This window comes from Bos taurus, chromosome 5, assembly GCF_002263795.3.
Source record: "Bos taurus isolate L1 Dominette 01449 registration number 42190680 breed Hereford chromosome 5, ARS-UCD2.0, whole genome shotgun sequence".
Lineage (NCBI taxonomy): Eukaryota > Metazoa > Chordata > Mammalia > Artiodactyla > Bovidae > Bos > Bos taurus.
The window spans coordinates 84,941,601-84,967,901 of record NC_037332.1 but is presented as its reverse complement, the minus strand read 5'-3'; the positions used below and the strand labels follow the sequence as shown (position 1 = coordinate 84,967,901).

The 26,301-nt window shown below is 37.3% G+C and overlaps 1 protein-coding gene across 1 annotated transcript in view; it reads left to right on the top strand.

Annotated features, from left to right (window-relative positions):
- The window catches only part of IRAG2 (inositol 1,4,5-triphosphate receptor associated 2), a 90,006-nt gene that overhangs the window by 9,299 nt on the left and 54,406 nt on the right, over nucleotides 1–26,301 (top strand). Inside the window, exons 4-14 of the mRNA XM_059887039.1 lie at nucleotides 97–147; nucleotides 3,792–3,869; nucleotides 6,187–6,243; nucleotides 7,614–7,673; nucleotides 7,778–7,842; nucleotides 8,640–8,739; nucleotides 10,909–11,043; nucleotides 12,852–12,953; nucleotides 13,965–14,128; nucleotides 24,485–24,599; nucleotides 25,030–25,192. Coding sequence (XP_059743022.1) covers nucleotides 97–147; nucleotides 3,792–3,869; nucleotides 6,187–6,243; nucleotides 7,614–7,673; nucleotides 7,778–7,842; nucleotides 8,640–8,739; nucleotides 10,909–11,043; nucleotides 12,852–12,953; nucleotides 13,965–14,128; nucleotides 24,485–24,599; nucleotides 25,030–25,192 — 1,090 coding nt within the window. The remainder of the gene's footprint in view (nucleotides 1–96; nucleotides 148–3,791; nucleotides 3,870–6,186; nucleotides 6,244–7,613; nucleotides 7,674–7,777; nucleotides 7,843–8,639; nucleotides 8,740–10,908; nucleotides 11,044–12,851; nucleotides 12,954–13,964; nucleotides 14,129–24,484; nucleotides 24,600–25,029; nucleotides 25,193–26,301) is intronic.

The following is a 26,301-nucleotide window of genomic DNA, read 5'->3' as shown; positions in this document are numbered from 1 at the left end:
GTTGCTGAAAAAATGTTGATGACTCTGGAAGTAAATATTTGTTATTTTCATAAGCTTCTCAAATACTTTTAAATTATGTTTCTCTTAATAAATCAGGAGACAGAAAACCGGGCTCTGATTCTTAAGATTCGGATTCTCCAAGAAGAGGTATGTTGAAATTGTTAAGCAGACTATACAGATAAATATGGAAATCATACAATCATGGGTCCTGACCCTGGATTCATATGAAATTCAAATCATACGAATTTCAGGCTCCTGTGGGCAAAATACTAGGTTGCTTTGTCAAATGACAAATGAGAAAGAGTAGACAGGATTTTCCTGTTTGGACAGAAGTATATTACCTTTGTAATCCTCCTCATGTATTTCCTTCCTCATGTAATTTCATGAGGAAATAGTATTTAAGAAATTCAGACTTAAGATGAAATGAAATTAACCCATCTAAACAGTATGCAAATCAAGAAGGAAAATGTAGACGTTCTTTAATAATTTTCCAATATTATTCCACAAAACTAGATGGCAAAGGTCATTGATTCTAAGACCTAGATCTTAAATTCTTTGACAGTCTGACCTTGGAAAGGCCATTTATCTTCTGAGGGATTAATAATACCTATTCTCTACAGTTACTTTAAAGGTTAAGATAATCATGTGAAGCCATTTCGTTAACCATAATATACCTATATATATTAGTAAATATTAGTAAAATCTTTAAAAAAAGAAAACTTTTATGCAATATATATTTTTAAGCAACAAAATTAAAACATTGAAAGAACAGGTAAAAAAGCTATTAGTAAGTTACTATTTTGAAGAAAAATTCTCTATAGGTATCTTTTGAATGTCAATCATTATGTATAGTTTTTTGGTTGTGCTTTATGTAAGTTTATTAGAGTTATTTATTAAGCTGCAATGAATGATCTGAAGAGTTATCCAATTCATGGCCTAAGTGGACATTCATAATGGATTGCAAAGGAACAGCTAAAGATTGGAAAGAAATCTTGTATTTTGTTTAGATATATTACAGCTGCCAGGCCAGGTTTCCATGAAACTAGTGCTTTTGAAGTAAGTTCCCAGTGTAAGATATTTTTCTTCTCATATTTAAGATGATTGACTACCATCAAAGAATTATAGTATACCAATTTAGAATTGAGATAGAAGGAAGGAGACTTAGAACTCTTCTTCATGAGATGACATTACAATGATTGACTTGTGTTAGAAAAGGCATATAGATGTCACTAAATTTCCTTTAGGAGGTAAAAATCTGATGCATTGTGAAGAGCACAATGGCTTGGGTAATTATTCGATGGAGTGCTTAGTCACTCAGTCGTGTCCTACTCTCTGCAAACCTATGGACTATAGCCCCCTGGCTCCTCTGTTCATGGGATTTTTCAGGTAAGAATACTGGAGTAGGTTGCCATTTCCTCCTCCAGGGAATCTTCCTGACCAAGGGATCAAACCCACATCTCCTGTGTGTTCTGCATTTGCAGGTGAATTCTTTACCCACTGAGCCATTGGGGAAGCCAATTATTCACTTACATTTATTTACTTCTTATACACACATTCACTGGGAGATAGACTCTATTCTAAGTGAATATGGACTTAAACAAAATAGCCTGTGTGAAACTAGCATGGTAGATGAGATTAGTGCCACCGAGAGAAGAAGAACAGAAAACGGCAATTTAAACTAGGGTGGTTAGGGGACTTCCCTGGTGGTCCAGTGGTCAAGACTCCACCTTTCAGTGCAGGGGATGTGGGTTTGATGCCTAGTCTTGGAGCTAAAATTCCACCTGCCTTGTGGTAAAAAACACAAAAATAAAGGTTTACTTTATAAACTCTAGCTTATTGGGTGGTTAGGAAAAGTAGAACTGTGAAGTTAATTTTTGGTTAAAAACTATGAGGCTCATCTTGAAGAACACTCATGGCAGAGGAGATAGCAAGTCCAAAGTCCTCAGGCTGTAGCCTGCCCACCATTTTTAAGGGATAACAAGATCATTGTGGCTGGAGCAGAGGGAACAAGTACTACAAGGTGCTACAGAGAGTTGTGGGGACCTGGACCCCCAGGATCTTATAAAGGCATTGTTTGGACTCTGGTTGTTTATGCTGAGTGAGATGGGAGCTGCTGAACAGTTTTGAGCAGAGGAGCAACATCATATAATTTCAGTTTTACCAAGATTTCTCTGGCTCCTGGCTTTAGAATTAACTGTGGGGCGAGGGAAGAAGTGAGGAGACCAATTAGGAGGCTCTTGTATTAATATTAAAGCAGGCAAAAGTCAGTGAAGGCTTAGACTGAAGCAGGAACAAAAGTAGTGGATAAAGTATTCAGGTCAGTAAATGCTTTATAATATCCCAAAATATTTATTATATATCCAAGTAATATGTAAAATTCACTTCTAGTAGTTTCTATTAGAGAGTCCCTTGGACTGCAAGGAGATCCAACCAGTCCATCCTAAAGGAGATCAGTCCTGAATATTGATTGGAAGGACTGATGCTGAAGCTGAAACTCCAATACTTTGGCCACCTGATGCGAAGACTTGACTCGCTTGAAAAGACCCTGATGCTGGGAAAGACTGAAGGCAGGAAGAGAAGGGGACAACAGAGGATGAGATGGTTGGATGGCATCACCAACTCAATGGACATGAGTTTGAGTAAACTTCAGGAGTTGGCGATGGACAGGGAGGCCTGGCATGCTGCAGTCCATGGGCTTGCAAAAAGTTGGACATGACTGAGCGACTGAACTAAACTGAATAGTTTCTAATGTCTCAGTGAAATACAGAGCAAAGTCATTGGCTGAGAGTGAGGATGTTGGAGGAGGTATTGGAAGTTCAAGGAGAGATAAAGAATGAAATAGGCCAGGAATTGGCAAACTTTTTGTGAAGGACATGATAGTAAATATTTTTAAGCTTGCCTGGCTAGAAGGACTTTGTCACAACCACTCACTTCTGCCATTGCAAGGTGAAGGCGGCTAAGGACAATCTGAAAACAACGGGCTCAGTTGTGTCTTAATAAAGCTTTATTTATAAAACCAAGTAGTCAGAGTTGGTCTCTGAAAATGGAGAACGGTAGTTGGTACAGTTTGCAAATCCTTGCTTTAGGCAAATGGCCATTTGAATAGATATGATATAATCACCAGAAAACCTTGAGATTAAAGCTTACAAATTTAATATGTGACCTATTGGTTTATTTGTATTTCTCTTTAACAATCATTATCAGAAAAGGTGCTGGCATGGAGTGGATGGCAATCTGAAATTAAGAAAATACTAAGAAATAGGGGAGAGCCAAGGGGATTGAAGGGATGTGGAAGTAAGAGATTGTAATGATTGGCCGTGAAAGAATTTAAGCTGAGTCAAGAGGTGACTGAGTTCATAGGAAGGTGGTAGGGTAATGAGAAAGTAGTGGGATCATTGGATTGCAGGTTCCAGTGGGGACTGAAGGTTTGTTGATGCACAAAGAAGTAATCTGGAAAGACAAGAAGTAATGGTTGAAGAGTTTAATTGCAAAATGCTTTTGCAATTAAGGTAACAGAAGGGTCACAGTTGCTGTAATGACAAATCTGAAGGTATGTCTAGGGAGTGAGTGGCCCAGGTAGAATGGAAAATAAGAAGGGATTACTGAGAATATTCCTGGATGATCACATTTAAAAGATTGTTATTTTTGGACAAAGTCTAAAGTTCTGTCCCTTAGTTTAAAATGGATTACGATGTCAATGATGAAAATATCACTTTCTAAAAAAGACTTTGTGATGTCCTTTTATGTTTTTTTTGGTCTAAATCTAAGAATACTATCTTACTTTACATTAGAATGCTAAGAACATTATGGATATATATAAATTGGAAGAGAAGATTGAGGACTTGTCTAAAACTGAGAAAGAGCACCAAGTAAGCACTTCTCAAATACTGGTAAAATATTTTCTTGCATCAAATTAATATTACTTTATGAAGGTGTTTGTGACTCATTGACACAATGACCTTTCATTATAAATTTTGAAATTTGTACTCTAGATGTCTGAGTTATATAAAAGACAGCTTCTGCTTTTTTAATGTAGCAGCTTTACTGATACATAACACATATGCCATTAAATTCACTCAGAGTCAGTGGTTTTTAGTATTAAATATATTCAGAGTTGTGCAACCATTACCAAAACCAATTTTAAAATACTTTTATCATCCAAAAAGAAATCCCTTTAGCGGTCATTTTCCATTCTTTCCCAACACTAGACAAACACTAATCAGCTTTCTATCTCCATAGATTTAGTTATTCTGGGCATTTCATATAAATGGGGTCATATACATTATATTGTCTTTTGTGACTGGCTTTCTTCACTGAGACTAGTGTATTAAGAGTTCATTCATGTCGTAGCATATATCATTGCTTCATTTCCTTGTATTGCTGAATAATAGTCCATTATAGGAATATAGCACATTTTGTTCATTCATCAATTGCTGGACATTTAAGCTGTTCCTACTTTTTTTTTCTTTTTACTATAATGAGTAATGGTGCTATGAATATTCATGTATAAATTTTTGTGTGGATGTAAGTTTTAATTTCTCTTGAGTATGTATCTAAGAGTCAAATTACTACATCATATGATAACTATGTTTAACCTTTTGAGGAACTGCCAGATGTTTTTCCAAAGTAGCTATACCATTTTACATTTCCATTAGCTATGTATGAGGGTTCAAATTACTCCACATCCTTGCCACCATTTGCTATTATTTATATTTTTTATTCTAGTGACAATTTCTAATTTAATAGTATCTAATTTTTCAAATTATTAAGTTAGGGAAAAGTTCAGCTATTGTACCTTCTTAATGCAAAAAATGAGAGATGGAAAAAAGTCCATCTTGATTTTTTAATTCAACTCTATTGAATAAAGAAATTATATCTTACAAAAATGATTTTTTAATCTATATTGATAAAAGTATCTATTTAGTGTATATTTTTGTTATATCTGCCATATTTTATTATCAGGAAACAGAAAGTGACTATTACTAAATTCAGGAATTTGTGTCATGCTTTTTGTTATCTCTGATGGTTTATTTGAACAGTATTTTTTGCTTTATTATATGTTTGAAATTCATATCATATGTGGAATTCTCACTTTTCCTAGCAGACACTCAATTCCATGTGTGTATGTACATATACATATATTATAGCCATTATAATGTAGACATTAAACACTGATTTTATTCTAGGAATGACTGTTTTAGAAAATATAACTGCCATAAACTAGTGGTAAGAGCCAGAGAAGATGTGGATTCAAATCCTGTCTTCTCAAGTTAAAAGCTTTATGGCAGTGGTGGTTTAGTCACTAAGTCTTGTCTAACTCTTATGACCCCATGGACTGTAGCCTGCCAGGCTCCTCTGTCCATGGGGATTCTCCAGGCAAGAATACTGTGGGTTGCCATTTTCTTCTCCAGGGTAAAAGCTTTTAACCCCAAGCAATTAGTTAACTTCTTTAAATCTCAGTTTTTCCATCTATTAAATGGGTACCTCATCCACAAGCTTGTTGGAAACTCAAATGAAAGGATTATGTGAAAATACCTCGAGGACTATAAAGGAATATCAAACATGTATGATTATGATGACAATTCTACTTCTGACTATGCTATTATTTTTCCAAGTTTTCCATTCAAACAATATACATTTTTCTCAATTACATCCTACTTAGGAGTCTATGCCAACAAGCTTGCTTTGGTTTAAACTGATAATATCCTTAATATTCACTTTGCTAAAAGAAAGCTTGAACATTTTTACACTGTTTTTTAAAAAAGGAAGAGCCTTTTGCATGCTCATATGGAGTCTGTGTTCATGTCCTACCTAGATTTTTCTTTTCACCAAAAAATGAACACACTCTATGTCCTTTTATTATGTGAAGTGTGAAACAGTGGGAAGAGCCCTTGGCTGAAGTTGGAGACTCAGATTCTAGGCTCTGTTCTGTCACTTACTAGGTGTGACATCGGGCAAGTCTCTGGATAGTGCTGAGCTTGGATTTCCTTCCTGGTAGAGAGAGGGCAATAACCTTGGCCTTGAGGGTTGTTGTGAGGCTAATGGGAAGGTTCTTTATAAAGTGAAAAATGCATGCATATAAAAAATGCTTCAGAAACATGTCTCCTGATTGTGCCATGATTTTGTGGCATTGTCTTTTACCAAAGCAATGTCCTAGTGGCCTTCCCTAAATGTGTTTCTTTTCAGATGCAGTTACACATGTATGAAAACACTTTGCTTAATACAGATGCAAGTTTACAGAAGGTTGGTACTGTCTCTGTCCATGGAATCCTGGAGACTCCCTCCAAGTAATAGAGGAAGGCGATGATATTTGCATAACTCCACCCCTGTTAAAATATCTGATTCTAATATTCTGTCATAAGGCATTTCTTTATTTGTAAGAATAAAAATTGTTCTTCTGAGTGAAGAATATTGACTTTTCCACTTGGGATATTTAACATATCCTCTGTAAATTCTGGTGATATTCATTCCTTTATTCAACAATATTAGTATGCCAATTTGCCAGTCATTGGCTAAATAGTGGTGATGAAGTGTTTTGTTTTGTTTGTCTTTTGTCTTTAATTGAACCCACGCCCCTGCTGTGGAAGCGTGGAGTCTTAACCGTTGGACCAACCGGAAACTCCCTGTGATGATGAAGTTTTAATTCATAACAACATTAACGAATGTACAGTCATTCATTTCAGGGAAAAACAGTATATCCCGAGTTATGTTCTACCTAGTTTGACTGATTAATTTGATAGATAAATATTACTCTATTTATATTTGTCTCTCATGATCATAGCCTATTTGGTAACAAACTTTCCTTGCTACAGCGATGCTGGTTTGGTGGTTTTAAGAGACACAGAAAGGACGCAGCCTAAGTTAATAAGCTTCCACGTTCAAAGACAGGAAGGGGAAGGAGGAGCAGTATTTCACTTCCTTTCCCTGCAGTTTATGACATTTCAAAGGCATCCTTAGCTTGTGGACATTGACCAGAATACTGACTATGGTACCAACTGTGTCTCCTCCTCATGGGCAGTCTCTCCCCATGTAGTGACATTGTAGTAGCGATGACTGCTCACTTCCTCCATAACTTTAGTCCTTCCACCACTCTGCACTCCCGCCCAGCACTCGTAAGATACTTCTCAGGCCCCAGGCATCATGCCATTCATGGGATACAACTACAGGTCAGGCACTGACTGTACTCTCTAGTCTTGGAGTACAAACTATGATTTTTAAAAGATATGGTTTGAACTGGGTAAAATTGGATGCTTTTATAATTTATTAGTCATTTTGCAGGTAAAAACTGCTTTTTTTTTTTTTCCTTAAATAGGCCGTAGTAATAAAATTTTGACTTGGATTTTAGCATTGCCTTTCAGGGTATGGTTTCACTGGACCAGGCAGATAGAACATAATAACACAGTCAGATAATAGATGCCTTGCTACCCCTTATGTTTTTCTGTAGTTTTAATCACAAACCCAGACTAGCTGAATTTTCAAATCATGAGATTCGTAGGTCTCATCACATCATTAGGCATATATAATTCTTCTTTGACTCAGATTGCTAGTCTAGTAAATGTGATTTGGTAAACTCATACATTTCTTTGCTATTAATTCTCTCTCCTACTTTTCAGAAGGATGTAAGTATAGAAGAGCTTAAGTCAACGATCATAGAATATGGAAGCATTATTGAGGTATACCATAATAATCTCACAACTTGCAAGGTGGGGATTTTAAACGGAAATGTGAATGTCCCAGTAGAGTAACATGGGCAGCCTAATGTTGTGTGTGATTCCAGAACTTACGAGGGGAGAAAAACAAGCTGGCTCAAGAGTTACAGCACTTACAACAGGAATTCATGATGTAAGTACAGAGTAACCTCTCACCGACTTTCCGTCACGTGTCCCCCACTCCACAGTATTCACTGGCTGAGCTGTGTGCAGTTCTTTGAACATGCCACGTTCTTACCTCCTGTAACTTTGTGATGTTTTCTCAGCTTCTCTCCTAAGAGTACAGATTCCTTCACACGTTTTCCATCAACCTCCCTCACTCACCCTTACTTTTCTCATGTCTTGAGATTAAGTAATCTTTCTGAGTGCATGCATGGCATGTTGTTTTTACGTTTTTCCTGACACACTCTACCTTGTGTTATCATTTGATTCTGATTTTGTATAACATGCTAGTCCAGAAGTCCATAAGCAGCAAAATGAGTAAAGTCAGTGGGGTAAGCGCACATGCTTATATTAGGGGGGTGAAAACGAAAGTACCTTAGCCAGGTAAAGACGGGGTGTTACTCTGCTTAGCTCCAGATAGTTGTTACATTAAGAGTATATGGACCCAGTGTGACCACATATTCTGATTGTTTAAAGAAAAGCAAGACATCTAGATTTTTAGTGAAAAATTTAAAAATTCAACTATTGGCTCCAATTCTTAAAAAGAAAGTATGGCTTACCTGGTTGCAACGACCTAGAATCACTAGTGTGTGCAGCACCTGGAGGGCAAAGACTACCTCTGTTTCTCTCTGTAGTCTTACGTACCTTATGACGTCCTTATACAGCACACATAAGTGCTTACCGTTTGGTGATAAATAAATCTTATTCTTGTGACTTAAAACATAAGGCATACCTAACCAGACCAGACTACTGTTGTTTTTTTTTAAGAAATGGAATGCAATTAAATGTCAGTGGAGAGCATAAAAGTGTCGACTCTGAAGGAGTAAAATCGCTACACTGCGAACTCATTCTTGCTCAGTCTGCAGAGGTAGGTAATTACCATCAAATGGAAACCTTTACAAAAATAATCAGCATGTGCAATAGCTTGCTATTAAGTAAAGGTCTGTATCTTGCTGAAGATCACCCATGACATTTTGAGGGACTCCACTGATAGTTTGTGGAACCTAAGTCTAAAGTTTCTTAGCCTGGAAGAATGAATCTTTTTCAAGTTATGGCTGAAAACTATAGTGAGACTCCAGCATGGGGTATGGAAATGTGTGTTCAGTGAATCTGGACTTTAAAAATCTTGATATATTTGTATACACACAGATACAGTGTGCACACACACACACACACACACACACACACATATATTTGGCCACATGGCATGCGTGATCTTAGTTCCCCAAGGAGGGTTCGTACCCAAGTCCTTGGCAGTGAGAGCGTGGGATCCTACCCGCTGGACTGCCAGGGAATTCTCAAGAAATCTTTACTATCTTGATATTTTTCAGGACTACCTGCAGTGATCCCCAGCCTGGGGTCTGAAAGATTGTGGTAGAGATCATGGACTATTTTTAGTATTTCTTCAAGTCCCAAAGTAAATGTATCTACCAAAAATTTACTTGTTTCATTTACATTGTTTTATGCAGAAACATGAAATTTCTTTGCTTGAGAATATAATTGTACAGACTTAAATTAATGACACTGATTATTATATTCTGAACATAAATTAGCATTTTTATATATTTGGGGTTAATTTTAAAATAGCAAAATGAATTAGTGCCTTAAAACCTCCAGCCTGTTGGTAGTGCTTTACAACAGGGGTGGAAACAGTCACACACCTTCTTGTGAATGCAATGTTGGAACCTGACTCCCTAGTATATTTTTGTTCCTTTGCACTTTCCAGTTGTGTGCTTGGAATGCTAGGAAATGTTTTCTGGCAGATTGCTTTCTTTCACTACTTGGATGGTCTTCCCATGTTGGTAGATGATAGATTTGTCCAGAATGTCCTCCTGTTGACAGCTGTGCTATGACCTTGAAAGGAGAGAATGTCCTTGGGGCAAATATCATTTGAATATCTCCTGCCAAGGATGCAGAGCGACATATGTTGCTTCACCTAAGGCATTCTCAGGCAGTCTTGAACATTCTGCTGAGGACTGTGCTTTCCTGACATTCTGTTGCAAAGACGCGTCATTTTTTTTAGTGTGCTTTTGAAACCAAGCCGAACTGCCAGACTGAATGACATGGTGGCTAATCTACCACAGCGATGTGTTTTTATCCCCTGTCCTCTGAGGTAATAGTGATGCCAAGATGCCAGCCTGTAAAGTTTTATAATTCTGAACAGGGGTTAAACAGCTGGCAACATTCTGGTGCTGAAGTTTATCTCACTATTGGATTAGGAAGTCTTTGCCTTCTAATTGGAATCTGGAATAAGAGCCCAATCACTTTTTTCCAACTGACAGCAAGGAGGAAGTTAAACGTGCTGTTGTCATATATCTAAAGTATGAGAGGACGCAGAGACTTGGAGAGAAGTATGAGAAACTTGCTTTGTGAAACATCATCTGAGAGCATCTTCTATGAGTGGAAGAGAGACAAAAACATCTGTCTGTCTTCAGTGGGATTTGTTGAATGCACCCTCCCGTGACCAGCAGTTTTCTTTTTCTGAGAATTTCTTTCCTGTTGCTTCTTTTCACAAAATTAGAGCTGTAGAAGTTTATATCATGTAAATGTAAATGTTATCTATTAGATATATGAGTGTCCTTTAAGAATGAGTAAATGTTAAGCTGAAGGCATCCAAGAGAGGAAATGAGCAGTTTGGGGAGGGGTGGTGTGTAAAAGTAGTTCCAGGTGGCGCTATGGGTAGAGAACCCGCCTGCCAATGCAGGTAAGATGTAAGAGATGTAATGATGTAAGAGATATGGTCTTAATCCCTGGCTCAGGAAGATCCCCTGGAGGAGAGCATGGCAACCCACTCCAGTATTCTTGCCTGGAGAATCCCATGGATAGAGGAGCCTGGCTGGCTACAGTCCACGGGGCCATAAAGAGTCAGACACGATTGAGTGACTTTAGCATGCACGCATGAGGATTTCATAACATAATTTAGAGTGTTTGATGGGGATCATTACATTGACCCATGGGCATCATTTTCATAAAATAAAAATAATGAATATTCTTTATTAGGATGACAAGGTTGTGGACATTTTGGTAATTGTTTCAGAACAATGAAACTGAGTGGCAGTGTAATTTAATCAGCTTGTCATCTCTGGACATGATAATGGATGAAGAAATGCTGCTGTTACTGACAGAACTTGAACAAAAGGGAGTGGAGTTCACAGCTACGCTTCAGAATCTGGTATTGTATAACATCTGCATATCATATGCTGTTTCACTGGCCAGCAAGATCTACAGATAACTGACCTACAGCCTGTTTGCTGAGCACAGGCGTATCTATGTGTTGAGAACAAAATATATCCTACTATGAAATGAAAAGATTTTTCTCAAATCTTCCTAATGTGCATCTTCTAATTCTGGGTCAATCAGGACTAACAGGCTGACCATTAGGTATAGATTGCTTGAGCTTATATTCCCTACAAGTTAATCTTTAATATCAGAGGGCTGAAGACTATTGAACTCCTTCTAGCTAATGACTAGTACTTCTTTTTCCATTTTAATTAAAAAAAAAACATTTCTTCATTTATTTTTGGGTGTTGGGGCTTAGTTGTAGCACAAGGGATCGTTTGTTGTGGCACACGAGCTTCTCGCTAGTTGTGGTACGTGGGTTCCAGAGCACGTGGGCCGTGTAGTTGTGGCAAGAGGGCTCAAGCATTGTGGTGCACGTGCTTTGTAGCATGTGGGATCTCAGTTCCTCGACTAGGGATTGAACCCCCGTCACCTGCATTGGAAGAAAAGTTCTTAACCACTGGATTACCAGGAAAGTCTCTCTCTATCTCGATTTTTGCCTGGGAATCCTAGATGATCAGAGAAAGCTGAGAGCAGCATTTCCTGTAGGTATTTCCAGTTCCTTTCACAGTGTCAAGCACACTGTTGTTGTTTAGTCACTAAATCGTGTCTGACCCATAGCCTGCAGCATGCCAGGCTTCCCCGTCCTTCACTGTTTCCCAGAGCTTGCTCAAACACATGTCCGTTAAGTCGGTGATGCCATCCAACCGTCTCATCCTCTGCCGCTCCCTTCTCCTCCTGCCTTTAATCTTTCCCAGCATCAGAGTCTTTTCCAATGAGTTGACTTTTTGCAGGTGGCCAAAGTATTGGAGCTTCAGTATCAGTCCTTCCAATGAATACTCAGGGTTGATTTCCTTTGGGATTTACTAGTTTGATCTCCTTGCAGTCCAAGGAACTCTTAAGAGTCTTCTCCAGCACCATGATTTGAAAACATCAGTTTTTTGGTGCTCAGCATTCTTTATGCTCCAACTCTCACATCTGTACATGACTACTGGAAAAACAATAGCTTTGGCTATATGGACCTTTGTCTGCAAAGTGGTTATCTCTGCTTTTTAATATGCTATCTAGGTTTGTCATAGCTTTTCTTCCAAGTAGCAAGCGTCTTTTAATTTCATGGCTGCAGTCACTGTCTGTAGTGATTTTGGAGCCCAAGAAAATAAAAAGTAGATAATATTTAATTTTTTTTTTTCGTTTTCTGAATGTTGAGTTTTATTTTTTTTTCTTTTTTTTTTGATAATTTCCATATTGATTTTTAAAAATTTTTTTTTCTTTAATAGAAAATTATTTAATTAGTATACATGTGTTCCCCATCCTAAACCCTCCTCCCTCCTCCCTCCCCACACCATCCCTCTGGGTCGTCCCAGTGCACCAGCCCCAAGCATCCAGCATCGTGCATTAATTTAATGAATGAAAAAATATCCATGAAAATGCTTGCTTCCTTCTATTTGAGAGGGGAATAAAATGGGTAGGTGTTGTTCTGGAAAATAGTTTTAACTGATTTATTCAGCATATGTAGCGTAGAGAGTTAGCATCTTCACATGGCAACATCCTGGGATAAAGGAAAGTCACTGGGTGGCATTAGATAACAAGGAATTCTCTCTGATGGCTTTCTAAATTGCCTATATTAAACCTTGTCTAAATTACTTCTTTTTATATGCCTTTCACTGAATTCCTATTTGAAGGTATGGAATTCTTTTTCAGCATGAAGATGTTTCTGAAGTTGAAACACTAATTGATCATTTTCTACTGTGGGTAACTAATCCAGAGATTACTGTGAAAGAAAAGTGGGAGAACAAGCTTACTGTAAGTGTTCTGAATTTTGTGATTTTCCTGGTTTATCTTCTACATTCTAAACCCAGGTAGCACTTATTATACACAGTATCATTTCTAAGATTTCATTGCAGTGTTATGCCTTCTTATTCTGACAATGTGTGTAGAGTTTGCATCTGGGGGTGTGCATAAGGTTGTGTATATGGGTGAGAGTAAGAGTGTGATATGAAAAGTGTGAGTGAGTGTGAGGATATGGGATATGCATTGGAGAGACAAACAGTAAATAAGATGTAAATTAATAGTGTATTTTATTTGAATCCTTGTGAGAACTGGCTGGTCTAAGCTTGAATTTTTCCTTGGCTTTTCAAAATTCTCTCTGATAGAACGATTATTGTGCAGAAGAATCTTATTTTTGAGACTTTGACAGTTTTATTATACCAGAAGTTAGCAGAATATCAGAATGTGGAAACATTTTAGGTAGCTATTCCCAAGTTTTGTTAGACTGGAAGCATATAAAAAGAAATCTCTTAAATTTATTCATAACTTACTATCTGTACTTTACAACTTCCTAACATCTATCAGCCCCCTAAGTTAAGCTAAAGCAAGAAGTAAATGTTGAAAACTCTGGAGTGTTAATATCAGCCCTTTTGTCAATCTTACCTTTTTAAAAGGTTTTTAATATGGTTTTGAATATGGTAATCAACAAATACTGATTTTACTGCATTTCCTAGTCCCATTCTATTCTATTAATAAAGCTACTGTGATTATTGATGAAATGGCCACTTATCTTAAGAAAAAGAGAACAAAGCTCAATTTTAGGCACACTGTATGTACCCAATATGTACTTGTTAAATTGGGGTCATCAGTCCACAGCATCATCCATCTTTAGGCAACTGAGAATTGACATCTGTTCGATTAGAATTTTAGAGTTCAATAACAGTGAATGCTGCTGGTGTTGGAATGTCCAGAACATTTTCTATTGCCTGTTATTTCTTTATATTTAACACTGGAACAGTGGAACTTGTTTTGTGATTCTTCTTATAGGAATTCAGATATATCATGGAGGAGAAGCTAAATCTTTGCATCTTAATGCTGAACGACTTGAGAAACCATAAAGAATCCCTTGATAAAGAGTTTGCCAAATTGATAGACATTTTGAAGAGATTCAGGCTGGAATATTTTTATTTCAGAAAAGAATTTCTTTCCAGGTGATGATCCTTTATGTATAAGAGACCCCTACTTTATGTATATAACATGTTTGTAATTTGCCATGGCATTCTGTTTACTTTTTTTCAAGTTGTATACATTGATTTCAGGTGACAATTTTTCAGGGGGACCATTTTGTTTGACAATTCTGAATTGTGAAATAGTGTGAGATTGACCTATATATTCAAAATTGCAAGTAGTAAGCTTGAAATCTATGGAAACCCAAACAATGAGTTATTTTTCCTAGAGAAGGAGTTTGGAATCAGAATATAGAATTCTTTTAACCAGAAGGAGCATTAGAGATCATTCCACAAAGCTGCATAATTTTACAGAGGACTGAAGCAAAAGAATATAAACTGAATTGATCAAGTTTTGAGTTATTAATGGAAAACATATGGATAGCTCTGTAACCTCAGATATGCAGATGACACCACCTTTATGGCAGAAAGTGAGGAGGAACTAAGGAGCCTCTTGATGAAGGTGAAAGAGGAGAGTGGAAAATGCTGGCTAGAACTCAACATTCAAAAAACTAAGATCATGGCATCTGGTCTCATCACTTCATGGCAAATAGATGGGAAAACAATGGAAAGAGTGACAGACTTTATTTTCTTGGGCTTGAAATCAGTGCAGATGGTGACTGTAGCATAAAATTAAAAGACTCTTGCTCCTTGGAAGAAAAGCTATGACAAACCTAGAGAACATATTAAAAAGCAGAGATATTACTTTGCCAGCAAAGGTCTGTATAGTCAAAGCTATGGTTTTTCCAGGAGTCATGTACAGATGTGAGAGTTGGACCATAAAGAAGGCTGAGCACTGAAGAATTGATGCTTTTGAACTGTGGTGTTGGAGAAGACTCTTGAGAGTCTCTTGGACTGCAAGGAGAACAAACCAATCAATCCTAAAGGAAATCAGTCTGAATATTCATTGGAAGGACTGATGCTGAAGCTGAAGCTCCAATCTTTTGGCCACCTGTTGTGAAGAGCTGACTCATTAGAAAAGACCCTGATGCTGGGAAAGATAGACTGCAGGAGTAGAAGGGGATAGCAGAGGATGAGATAATTGGATGGCATCACCGACTCAATGGACATGAGTGTGAGCAAGCTCCAGGAGATGGTGAAGGACAGGGAAGCCTGGCATGCTGCAGTCCCTGGGGTCTCAAAGAGTCAGACATGACTGAGTGACTGAACAACAACAACAACAAATGAATAGCTCTATTATTGGAAGGACTTGCTGCTGGGTCTGTTGACTCCTATCCCACTGGGCTTTATGTTCCAACTCAGTATACAACGCTTTGCATTGGGCCCTAGTCAATTAAATTTCAAATAAAAGAAGTCATAGGGAATAGAAGACTAAATATAAAATGACTTACAATCATATCCTTCCTCTTACCTTAATTCTTATGCTTTTTTTGGAAAAATCTTGAAATGTGTGCACTTTGTAAACTAAACATACTAAATACTAAACAAGGATGGAGATTAAATCTTTTGTTAATCACTATTTATATAGCTGCTGATACTTTACTGAGCATTCACTTACATGCTTTTTGACTGGATAAATGAATGTGGGTGTAGTTGAAATTAGAATAAATTAAAAGAAAAAATCATCAAGTCATCAACTCGATGGACTTGAGTTTAAGCGAGCTCTGGGAGTTGGTGATGGACAGGGAAGCCTGGTGTGCTGTAGTCTATGGGGTTGCAAAGGATCAGACATGACTGCAACTGAAATGAAGTGAAAGGAAAAAAATATACTTAGCATAGTTGCTTAAAGAGAATAGCAAGAAGAAACGATTTTATTGCCCCCAAATAAGGAAACTAGATATCAGAGATATCAGAGAGAGGTTAATACCAAGAGGAACTATCAAAAAGATGATCTTTTGCTTTCCCTAAGAAGCCAGGCGCCCAGACTTCCCCATAGTGGTAAAGGCGATATGCAGTTAAGTAGATATGCAGTTTCCTTACACAGATACCATCTCCACAAAAGGGAGCGTTGAAATTCTTCTGTTTAGCAAAGAAGAACTATTTTGAGAGAGGCCTGCACTAGAGTCATCTTGGAGTAAGTGAATATTCTCTGTGATCCTATTAGACACACAAAACAGCCCAGTTAAATCACAGTACGGGTGATTCGTCAAAAGCTCACTGTGTTCCATGTAGTGCTAAAAATTTGACCTATGTTTATCTCCAGAGACATCATCCTGGTGGAGTTAAGTGACAGCTGGGATCAGGCCTAGATATGGTCTACTTCAAAACCTATGTTCTTTCAACTATCAATCCCCCACCATCTAGTTGTTAAAATCTAATATAATATTAGGGTTTCTCAGGTGGCACTAGTGGTAAAGAATCTGCCTGCCAATGCAGGAGACTTAAGAGACATAGGTTTGATCTCTGGGTTGGGAAGACCCCCTGGAGTAGGAAGTGGTAACCCACTCTAGTATTCTTGCCTGGAGAATCCCATGGACAGAGGAACCTGGCAGGCAACAGTCCATAGGGCTGCAAAGAGTCGGATATGACTGAGCATAATATAATAGTATTTTGCTCAACCTAGCATTGGGCAGGAGAAGGCAATGGCAACCCACTCCAGTGTTCTTGCCTAGGAAATCCCATGGACGGAGAAGCCTGGCAGGCTACAGTCCACGGGGTCGTGAAGAGTCGGACATGACTGAGTTATTTCACTTTCACTTTTCACTTTCATGCACTGGAGAAGGAACTGGCAACCCACTCTAGTATTCTTGCCTGGGGAACGCCAGGGACGGGAGCCTGGTGGGCTGCCGTCTATGGAGTGGCACAGAGTCGGACATGACTGACATGACTTAGCAGCAGCATTGGGCAAAATAATGCTCATCAATGTAAAGATGGCTTAGCTCCTGCCTTCTAAACATAATTTAAAAGACACAAAACTACAAAGTGGCTACACACAAAATGATTTGGCTATAGGTCTTAACTGTGAATAAGGACATGAGTGAAGTATTTTGTGGGAGTGAGAGAGACTTCTATGTTTAGATGAAGTAGGAAACATTTATTAAAAGCAAGCTTTTAGAAGTTAATTGTTTGCTGAGGAGAAAGCCTTCATTCAGGTGCAAGACAGATAGTTCCAGTGCTGAGGATTGGAAAGAGATGAGTGAGGCAACAAGAAACAGTGGAAGAAAAAAAAAAAGACCCTTAGAGGGCTTGGTGAGAAAAGCATGTGATCATTTGCAAATGCTTTTGTACATCCAAGTGCCACTTCTTTGCCGGACTTTTCCCCCCTCTAAATACTAGGGAATTATAGAAAATAAGACGGAAATCTTTACCTCCATAAAACTAACGTCTATTAAGAGACACAGATAATGAACAAACATGTAATTATATAGTACAATTCCAGGGAACAGTAGGTGATATGAAGAGAATTAAAACAGGATAAGAAGACCAAGACTGACCAGGGGCATAAGGACCTAATTTTAGAAAGAATGATCAGGAAAGGTCTGTCTGAGGCATAGTAAGTTAACTAGATAAATGAAGTGAGAAAGTGAGATATGTGATGATTTGGGGAGTATTCTAGGCAGAGGAAATAGTCAGTGGAAAGGACCTGGGGCTGTAATGAGCTTGGTATGTTTGAACAACAGCAAGGGGTCAGTATAGCAGGGGTGGGGTGAGTGCTGGGGAGTGGTAGGCAATGAGGTAGGAAAAATAAGCAGAGGTCAGGTCCTCAGCCTTGCAGATCACATTTAGGAATTGGGGTTTTATTTTGAGTAGATGGGAAGCCATTGACAATTATAAGCAGAGAAATAATATGACTTATGTTTTGGACATTCATTCTGGCTGCCAGGTAGAGAATTGTCTATAGAGGGCAAAAGTGAAAACAGACAGGTGAGAAGAGCTTTTTTCAATAACAGATCACCAGTTAGATATCTTGAAATCAATTTACTGGATTATAACCCTTTAAAGAAATAAACACAAAACATCAGAATACTTTGCATACAGGAAGAGTAAGTACTATTTAATAAAATTTTTGTTTCAGCCAGGTGCATGTGTGTGTGCTTGAGTGAAATATAAAACATTTACTGAGTCATGGTCAAAAAAGCTATTGTGTTAGGTGCCATTGTAATAGTAGTCCAGGTGAGGGGTATAATGTGAGCCAGGGTGATGGTTGTGAAGGTGATAAGAAATGGTTGGATTCAAACTGTGTTCTAAGGATAAATCACATCTGACATACTAGTAAATTAGATGTGGGAATGCAAGAGTCATCCTTGACTTAAGTGTTTTTGGTCTGAAAACTTTGTAAATGGGGCACTAGATGGTAAGATCTGGGGGAGACTCAGACTCGGTAAGACTAAAAAGTCAAGATTTAGCATTAGGACATGATAACAAGAAGAGTTGTTGAATTTAAATACACACACACCTAACCTCTTAACACGATAATGAAAATCTCTATAGAAGAAAAATCTTCAAAGTTTCTGTTGAATACCTTTAATTGATATTCATCTGCTAAATGACACTATCTAATTTGTTAAAGCATTTCTAAGGCTGCTGTGCTTCATATTCATAATATCAAAGTAAATAAATGTTGTAAATAAGATTTATAGGTGTAAGTACACATAAGTCATGAAAAACTTTAGTATTATTAAGTATGGATTTCTGTTGATCTTCACATTCCTTTTACTTTCCCTGGAAAGATAATGGATACTCTTGAGAGCTTAGACTATTCCTGGAAAAGATAAAAGTAGATAAAATGGATGTCTTAAAAAGCAGATGAGGTGATACCAGCAAGAAGGTGGAATAGAAAGTAATGGACCCTCCTTCTTCCAATAGATACACTGACTCAACAGTAATACATGAACAAATTCCTTTTGTGATAAGTCCAGCAGCTACTTAAGAGGCTCTTGTACCCTGGGTAACCATGAAATGAGCCACATCAATGCTGGTAGAAAAATTCTAAATACCCTTTCACCATAATTCCAGCTCCTAGCATAGTGTCATATGATCAGAAGGAACCCTCCAGCTTTGAATTTCTTTCTAGATAGGGAAGGAGTTGGACTGTTGTGCCCAACATTCCAAATTTGCTGAAGACTGCCAAGAATACTAGCTTCTGTTTCATCTGTGTCAAAGATGCAGATGGACTGGGTATACTCCAGACACCTGGGGGACACTGAAAATAAAGCAAGTGGTTTGTTTTAGCACACAATCATTCATCATAGTCCCTACCCCTGGCCAGCATAGAATAAGCAGATGAAAAATTCCTGATCACAGCTTCTCCCTAGGTAAGGAAAGGGTTGGATCATACATACAACACTGCAGGTTTTCTGGGGATTGCCTGCGAGATTGGCTTCTATCATGCCTGTATCAGCAATGATGGAAATCTCATACCCTAGATACTTAGGTTCCACTAAGAACAAAAATGGTGGGTTGAGCTAACATAAAGATTCTGAGGGATTCTTAGAATCTTTGCTCAAAGTGGTTGGTAAGGAATTTTTCCTGTAAAAGGCCAGTCTGTGGATACTGGGAGAGGTGGTTCTTTTTGTGAAGAACCAAAGACTCTTGTATGGGGAAATATATCACCATTTTTGAGGGATACTTTTGCTGGGTATAGTAAAACTATACACAAAGAGTCAAGAAAAATTAAGACATAGGAAAATATGTCTCAAATACAAGAACAAAATAAATTTCCCAAAACTGCACCTAATGAAACAGAGATAAAATATTTACCTCACAGAGATTTCAAAATAACTGTCATAAAGATATGCAATGAGGATGGGAGAGCAATGCATGGACAAAGTGACACAAAGTGAGGCTATTAACAAAAAGACAAAAAAAAAAAAAAACCAGCGACAAACAGAAGTACTGGAGGAGAAAAATACCTAAAATTTTATCAGAGGAGTTCAATAGCGGACTAGATCAAGTAGAATAAAAGATTAGTGAACTTGAAGAGAGATCTTTGGAAATTTAGTCAGAAGAGTAAAAAAAAAAAAAAGAGTGAAAAAACTTAATGGACATCATCGAGTAGACCAACATCTGTATTATGGAGTCCCAGAAGGAGAAGAGAGAAGAAAAGGGATAGAAAGGTTATTCAAGGAAATAATGGTTAAAAACTTCCAAAATTTGGGAAGGACCCCAGAGGCCTAAAGGATTTCAAGTAAGATGAACCCAAAGAAATCCACACTGAGACATGCTATAATCAAAGTGTTAAAAGTCAAAGAATTTTGAAAGCAGCAAGAGGAAGGTTTTGTCAGCTAAAAGGGAGCACTCATAAGACTATCAATGGATTTCTCAGCAGAAATCTTGCAGGTCAGAAAAGAGTGGGATGATATATTTGAAGTATTGAAAGGAAAGAACTACCAAACAAGGGCACTATACCCAGCAAAACTATCCCTCAAAAATGGTGATATATTTCCCCATACAAACAAAAGCCAAGGGAGTTCATTACCACTAGGCTTGCATTATAAGAAATGCTAAAGGGAGTTATTGAAGTTGAAATGAAATGGACTGTAGCCCATAAGGCTCCTTTTTCCTTGGAATTTTCTAGGCAGGAATACTAGAATGGGTTGCCATTTCCTTCATCAGGGGATCTTCCCAATCCAGGAATCAGACCCATGTCTCCTGCATTGTAGGCAGATTCTTAACCACTGTGCCATCTTGGAAGCCCTTAAACAGTGATTAAAAGTACACTAAAGTATAAAATTCACTAGTAATGGTAGATATATAGATACAGTCCTGGCCTGAGCCATTAGGCAAGGAAAAGAAATAGAAGGCCTTAGCACTGGAAAGAAAGAAGTAAATCATTTCTGCAGATGACATGATCTATATATAGAAAACCCTAAAGACTCCACAAAAAGCAGTTAGAGCTAATAAATTCAACAAAAATGCAACATACAAAATCAACATACATAAGTCAGTTGCATTTCTATACACTAATAATAAATTATCTGAAAAGGAAACTGAGAAAACAATCCTATTTAAAGTAGTATCAAAAGAATAAGATAAGAATAAACTTTAAGGAGATAAAGATCTATACACTAAAACTGAGACAGTGCTGAAATAAAGATGTAAATTAATGGAAAGACATCTTGTGTTTATGAATTGGAAGACAATATTGTGAAGATGTTCATACTACCCAAAGCAATTTACAGATTCAGTGCAATCTCTGTTAAAATTCAAATGGCATTTTTTATAGTAATTTGTTTTTATTCAGTTACTAAGTTGTGTCTGACTCTTTGTGACTCCATGGACTACAGCATGTCAGATTTCCCTATCCTTCACTATCTCCTGGAGTTTGCTCAAAATCATGTCAATTCAATCAATGATGGTATCTAACTGTCATCCTCTACTGCCTCCTCCTTTTGCCTTTAATCCTTCCTTTTCTAGTTAGTCGGCTCTTCACATCAGGTGGTCAAAGTATGGGAGCTTCAGCTTCAGCATTAGTCCTTACAATGAATACTCAGAGTTGATTTCCTTTAGGATTGACTGGTTTTATCTTGAAGTTCAAGGGACTCTCAAGAGTCTTCTTCAGCACCACAATTCGAAAACATCAGTTTTTTGGCACTAAGCCTTCCTTATGGTCCAACTCTCACATTTGTACATGACTAAGGGAAAAACCATAGCTTTGGCTAGATGTACCCTTGTTGGCAAAGTGATGTCTCTGCTTTTTAATATGGTATCTATTTGTCATAGCTTTTCTTCCAAGGAGGAAGTGTCTTAATTTCATGGCTGCAGTCACCATACATAGTGACTCTGGAACCCAAGGAAATAAGATCTGTCACTGTTTCCACTCCCCCCCCCCCTTCTATTTTCCATGAAGTGATGGGGCTGGATGCCATGGTCTTAATTTTTTGAAAGTTGAGTTTTAAGCCAGGATTTTCACTCTCCTCTATTACCCTCATCAAAGAAAATTCCTAATATTCATATGGAACTACAAAAGACCAAAACAGCCTTGAAAAAGAACAAAGCTGTAGGTATCACACATGATGATTTCAAAATATATTACAAAGCTACAGACCAGTGAAATAGAGTAGATTGTCTTGAAATAAACCCTCATGTATATAATCAACTAATCTTCAAGTAGGGTGCCAAGAATACACAATGGGGAATGGATAGTCAACAAATGAAAATGGATATCCACATGTAAAAGAATAAAGATGAACCTTATCACATGCCATATAGAAAAATCAACCCAAAATGGATTGAAAAGTTAAACGTAGCTTAAAATTATAAAACTTCTAGAAGAAAACTTGGGGGAAAACCTTCATGACATTGTTCTTGGCAATACTTTTTTGGATATGAAAGGCATAAGCAACAAAAGAAAAAATATGCAAGTGAGTCTACATGGGACTAAAAAGCTTCCACACATCTGAGGATATAACAGAGTGAAAAGGTAACCTATTGAATGAGAGAAAATATTTGCAGAGCAATTATTTGAAAAGGGGTCAATATTCGAAATACGGAAGGAACTTCTACAACTCAGTAACAAGAAAAATCCAATTTAAAAATGGGCAAAAGAAGTGAATAGACCTTTTTACAAAAAAAGATATAAAATTGACCAACAAGTACATGAAAAGATGTTCAACATCATTATTCATCAGGGAAATGCAAATAAAAACCACAATGAGTCATTCACAATGATGAATGAATCACACCTGTTCGGAACGCTATTATATTTTTTAAAAAAAATCCCAAAATATACCAAGTGTTTGTAAGTGTATAGGGAAATTGAAACCCTTGCATACTGTTGGTAAGAATTTAAAATGGTGCAACTGCTATGGAAAATAGTTTGGAGGTTCTCAAAAAACTTAAAAATAGAATTACCATATGATCTAGCAGTCCCACTTCTGGGTATATATCCAAAAGGATTCAAATCCAAAATCTTGAAAAGATATTTGCACACTCATAATCATTGCAGCATTAGTCTTAATAGCCAAGATGTGGAAGCAATCTAAATGTTCATCTAGGATGAATAAATAAAGAAAATATGATATATACATACAATGAAATATTTGCCTTTAAAAAAAAAGTTTTTGAAAGCTTTTTGAGAAAAGAAGGAAATTTGCCACAAATCTTAAAGGTACTATAAGTGAAATAAACCAGTCACATAAGGACAAATGCTACAGGATTCCATTTGCATGAAGTGTATAAAATAGTCAGACCTGTAGAAGCAGAGTAGAATGGTGGTTTCTAGGGGCTTGGGGAGGGGAAATGGGTGGGTGTAATTCAATAGATATAGTATCAGTTGTGTAAGATGAGTAAGTTCCAGAGATCTTTTGTACATCATTGTGCCTATAATTAACAACACTGTATTGTATACTTTAAGGTATATAGGGTAGATCTCAGTTTAAATGTTCTTACCACAATTTAAAAAAAAAAGAAAAAACTGACTACATGCTATTGAACAATGCTGAATAGAACGTGTGTTTTGGTAGTTTTTATTTTTGGTTAGGGTTTTGTTTGCTGGCTTACCACAGTGGTAAAGCATTCTCTGAGACCATTTTTGTCTCTCCTATGGTCCTTCTTATAATCAAGGCTGGATTTATGCCAGTGCACAATGGGATTCTGACTATGTATGAACATTTGAGAGGCACGCAAAAAGCCTAAACCTGACCGTGTCTTCCTCACTGTTTTGAAACTCCTGAAGGATATCATTCCATTGAGCTAAGGTCCCTATTTAGGTCAAGTTGCTTCCAGACAGTCATTGATGTGTTAGTACATACCATGGTTTAAATAATCTCATTAGCTAACAGATACATTTGTATATATTTTGAGGTTTAGGATTGGATCCAAAAGAGAAATAACATTACAACAGTAAGAGATTTGAGGTGAGGAAGAAAGGGGAGGGGAGAGACTTTAGAAAAGAGAAGACTGCAGTGGAAAGACTAACTGCTCACTTTTATCTATTCTTGAGAACAGCCCTTCCTGTGTTCGAGGCATGTATTATACCATGATTGACAATTCTTAAGGAGAAAGGCTAATGTCATGAAACAAAGTGCTTATTTCTTTTGTTCCCTCTTTTTTCCTTTCCCTTCTTTCTTTTTCCTTTCTTTTTTTTTTGAAAATGCTAGATGTGATATGTAAATATTGCACCTGTCACAGTGACCTCATTGTGGTGCCAGTGTAGCTAAAAACTATGAATGTAGCTTGTGGGGAACTGAATATTCCAATGTAGAATAGGAAACGGTTTTTTATCTGTAAAGTGAGGTTATTAGACTAAGTGAGCAATATAATTGCTCTAATTAAATTTCTATATTTGTGAACCATTTATCTGTATATAAATACTTTCACTTTTCCCTTTCATCTCTGAAGAACTGTATTAAGTTTGAACTTGTCATAACTTCTGAGGGTTAACTCTTGGTTGAAATGTCACTGACAGCTTGTGGTTGGCACTTTTTTTTTTAACTCCAGGCAGAAACAACTAGAAACAATCACACAATTGCAAGAAGTTACTGTCAAGCAGGAAGCCATCTTCAGGAAGCAGGTCCAAGAAGCCAGCCAGTGGTTGGAGGAGGCAGAGAAGCAGGTAGGGTGGCCTTTGACTGACTACATTACAGGCACAGGAAGTCTCCTCAGATGTCCTTAAAACCCTGAAGTAAAAATGGAGGAGGAAGCAAAAAAACAAAGAGGAACTGCGAAGTTCAGTCCCTCTCGACTAGCAGTGAGCGGAGGAAGTAAAGGGGGAGTTGTAAGAGGCGGTGTCAACAGCCTGCTGATGAAAGAGGCAACTTTGCAGAAGGAGGCAACTTGACATATCAGGACTTTTACCACTGTAGAAATAGCTCAGGCATACGAAGCGCATGCAAACACAGAATTGCAGAAGTTCAGTGGAGGCTTATCGCTTCCCTGAGAAGAAAAGCACATTTTCAGTTTCGTGTGCATAATCAGAGTGAGCATTCAGTTGCTTTCTTTCCCGGCCACCCTGCTAAAATCCAGCGTTAACTGTCGGTATCCAGGTGGAGGATGGAGATGGGGCAGCCCACACTGCCGGGGAAGAAGCGAAGCCTTCACTGCATAAATTAGAACAAGCAATTTCAGATCAACGAAATCTCCAGACTATAAATACCGAGATAGTGAACACTTGCCAGACACTTGGGCAGAGGACAAGAAAACCAAAAAGTGAGTAGCCAATATTTGTTGTGTTCGAATTCAGTCCACTCTGAGGTGAGGGGCAAAAGGGCTACAGCCATTTGTCTTGATTCCAGCTACTGTATTATTACTGAACTCACGGTGCTGAAATGGCTCTAGAAGGCAGAGTTATGGGCATGCACAGAGGTCTGCCTAGTGGCTAAGAGGAAGAATTTAACCATTAACTTTCCCTTTTTGTTGTTTATGAAAGCTAGATTTTTCCATGACTGTTATTTCTTTAAAAATTAAACAAGAAGGAGGGAGGTTCAAGAGGGAGGGGACATATGTATACATATAGCCGATTCACATTGTTGTATGGCAGAAACTGACACAATATTATAAAGCAGTTACCCTCCAATTAAAAATAAAAAATTAAAACTTCTCAATATCTGTAAATGTAAACATGGAAAAAAATCTTGTATGCCTGAGATAGTTGAACTTGCAAATTGTTTACATATTCTGCTCTGATTTTATTAGCTGGTTTGTACCCATCACATGGTAGAAAAGGCCTGCCTCTCTGGTTTTTTCTATTTTCTTAAAAGCAATTATTTTAGGGTTGAGCAAAAATACTTATGAATTCAATGTGTATCAAAATATTATATACATGTGAAAAGTCTTTAAAAATATTAAGGCATTCTTTATATATATATATATACACACACATATATATAGCTTTAAAAATTAGAATATTGTAATTTTTCTGTATTACCTAAAAGTGGAGAAATGTTTACTGAGGATTTGGGTGAGAAGACAGTTGTCAAATGACAGATGTCAGATTATTTTTAAGCTTATTTTATTCTAGAAATATAGTTCAATAAAAGTAAAGCATATATATATATAAAACCATTTATCAGACAAATGCTTTTGTTCAACCAGCTTCTTGTTCTAGCTGTATGAAAGTTCCCTTTATAGAAGGTTACTGATTTGGGTCATAACTAACTATAAGCATGGAAATTTTCAGGCTTGTGTTTATTTTGGATTTATTGTACCCTTTCTGCTGTTATCTGAGAAAGCTGTTTAAGCATTTAAAGGAACTGGCTAGTTCTAAAATAGCAATGGTTGTTCAACACTTCATTATTATTATTTCTAAGCCTTGTAGC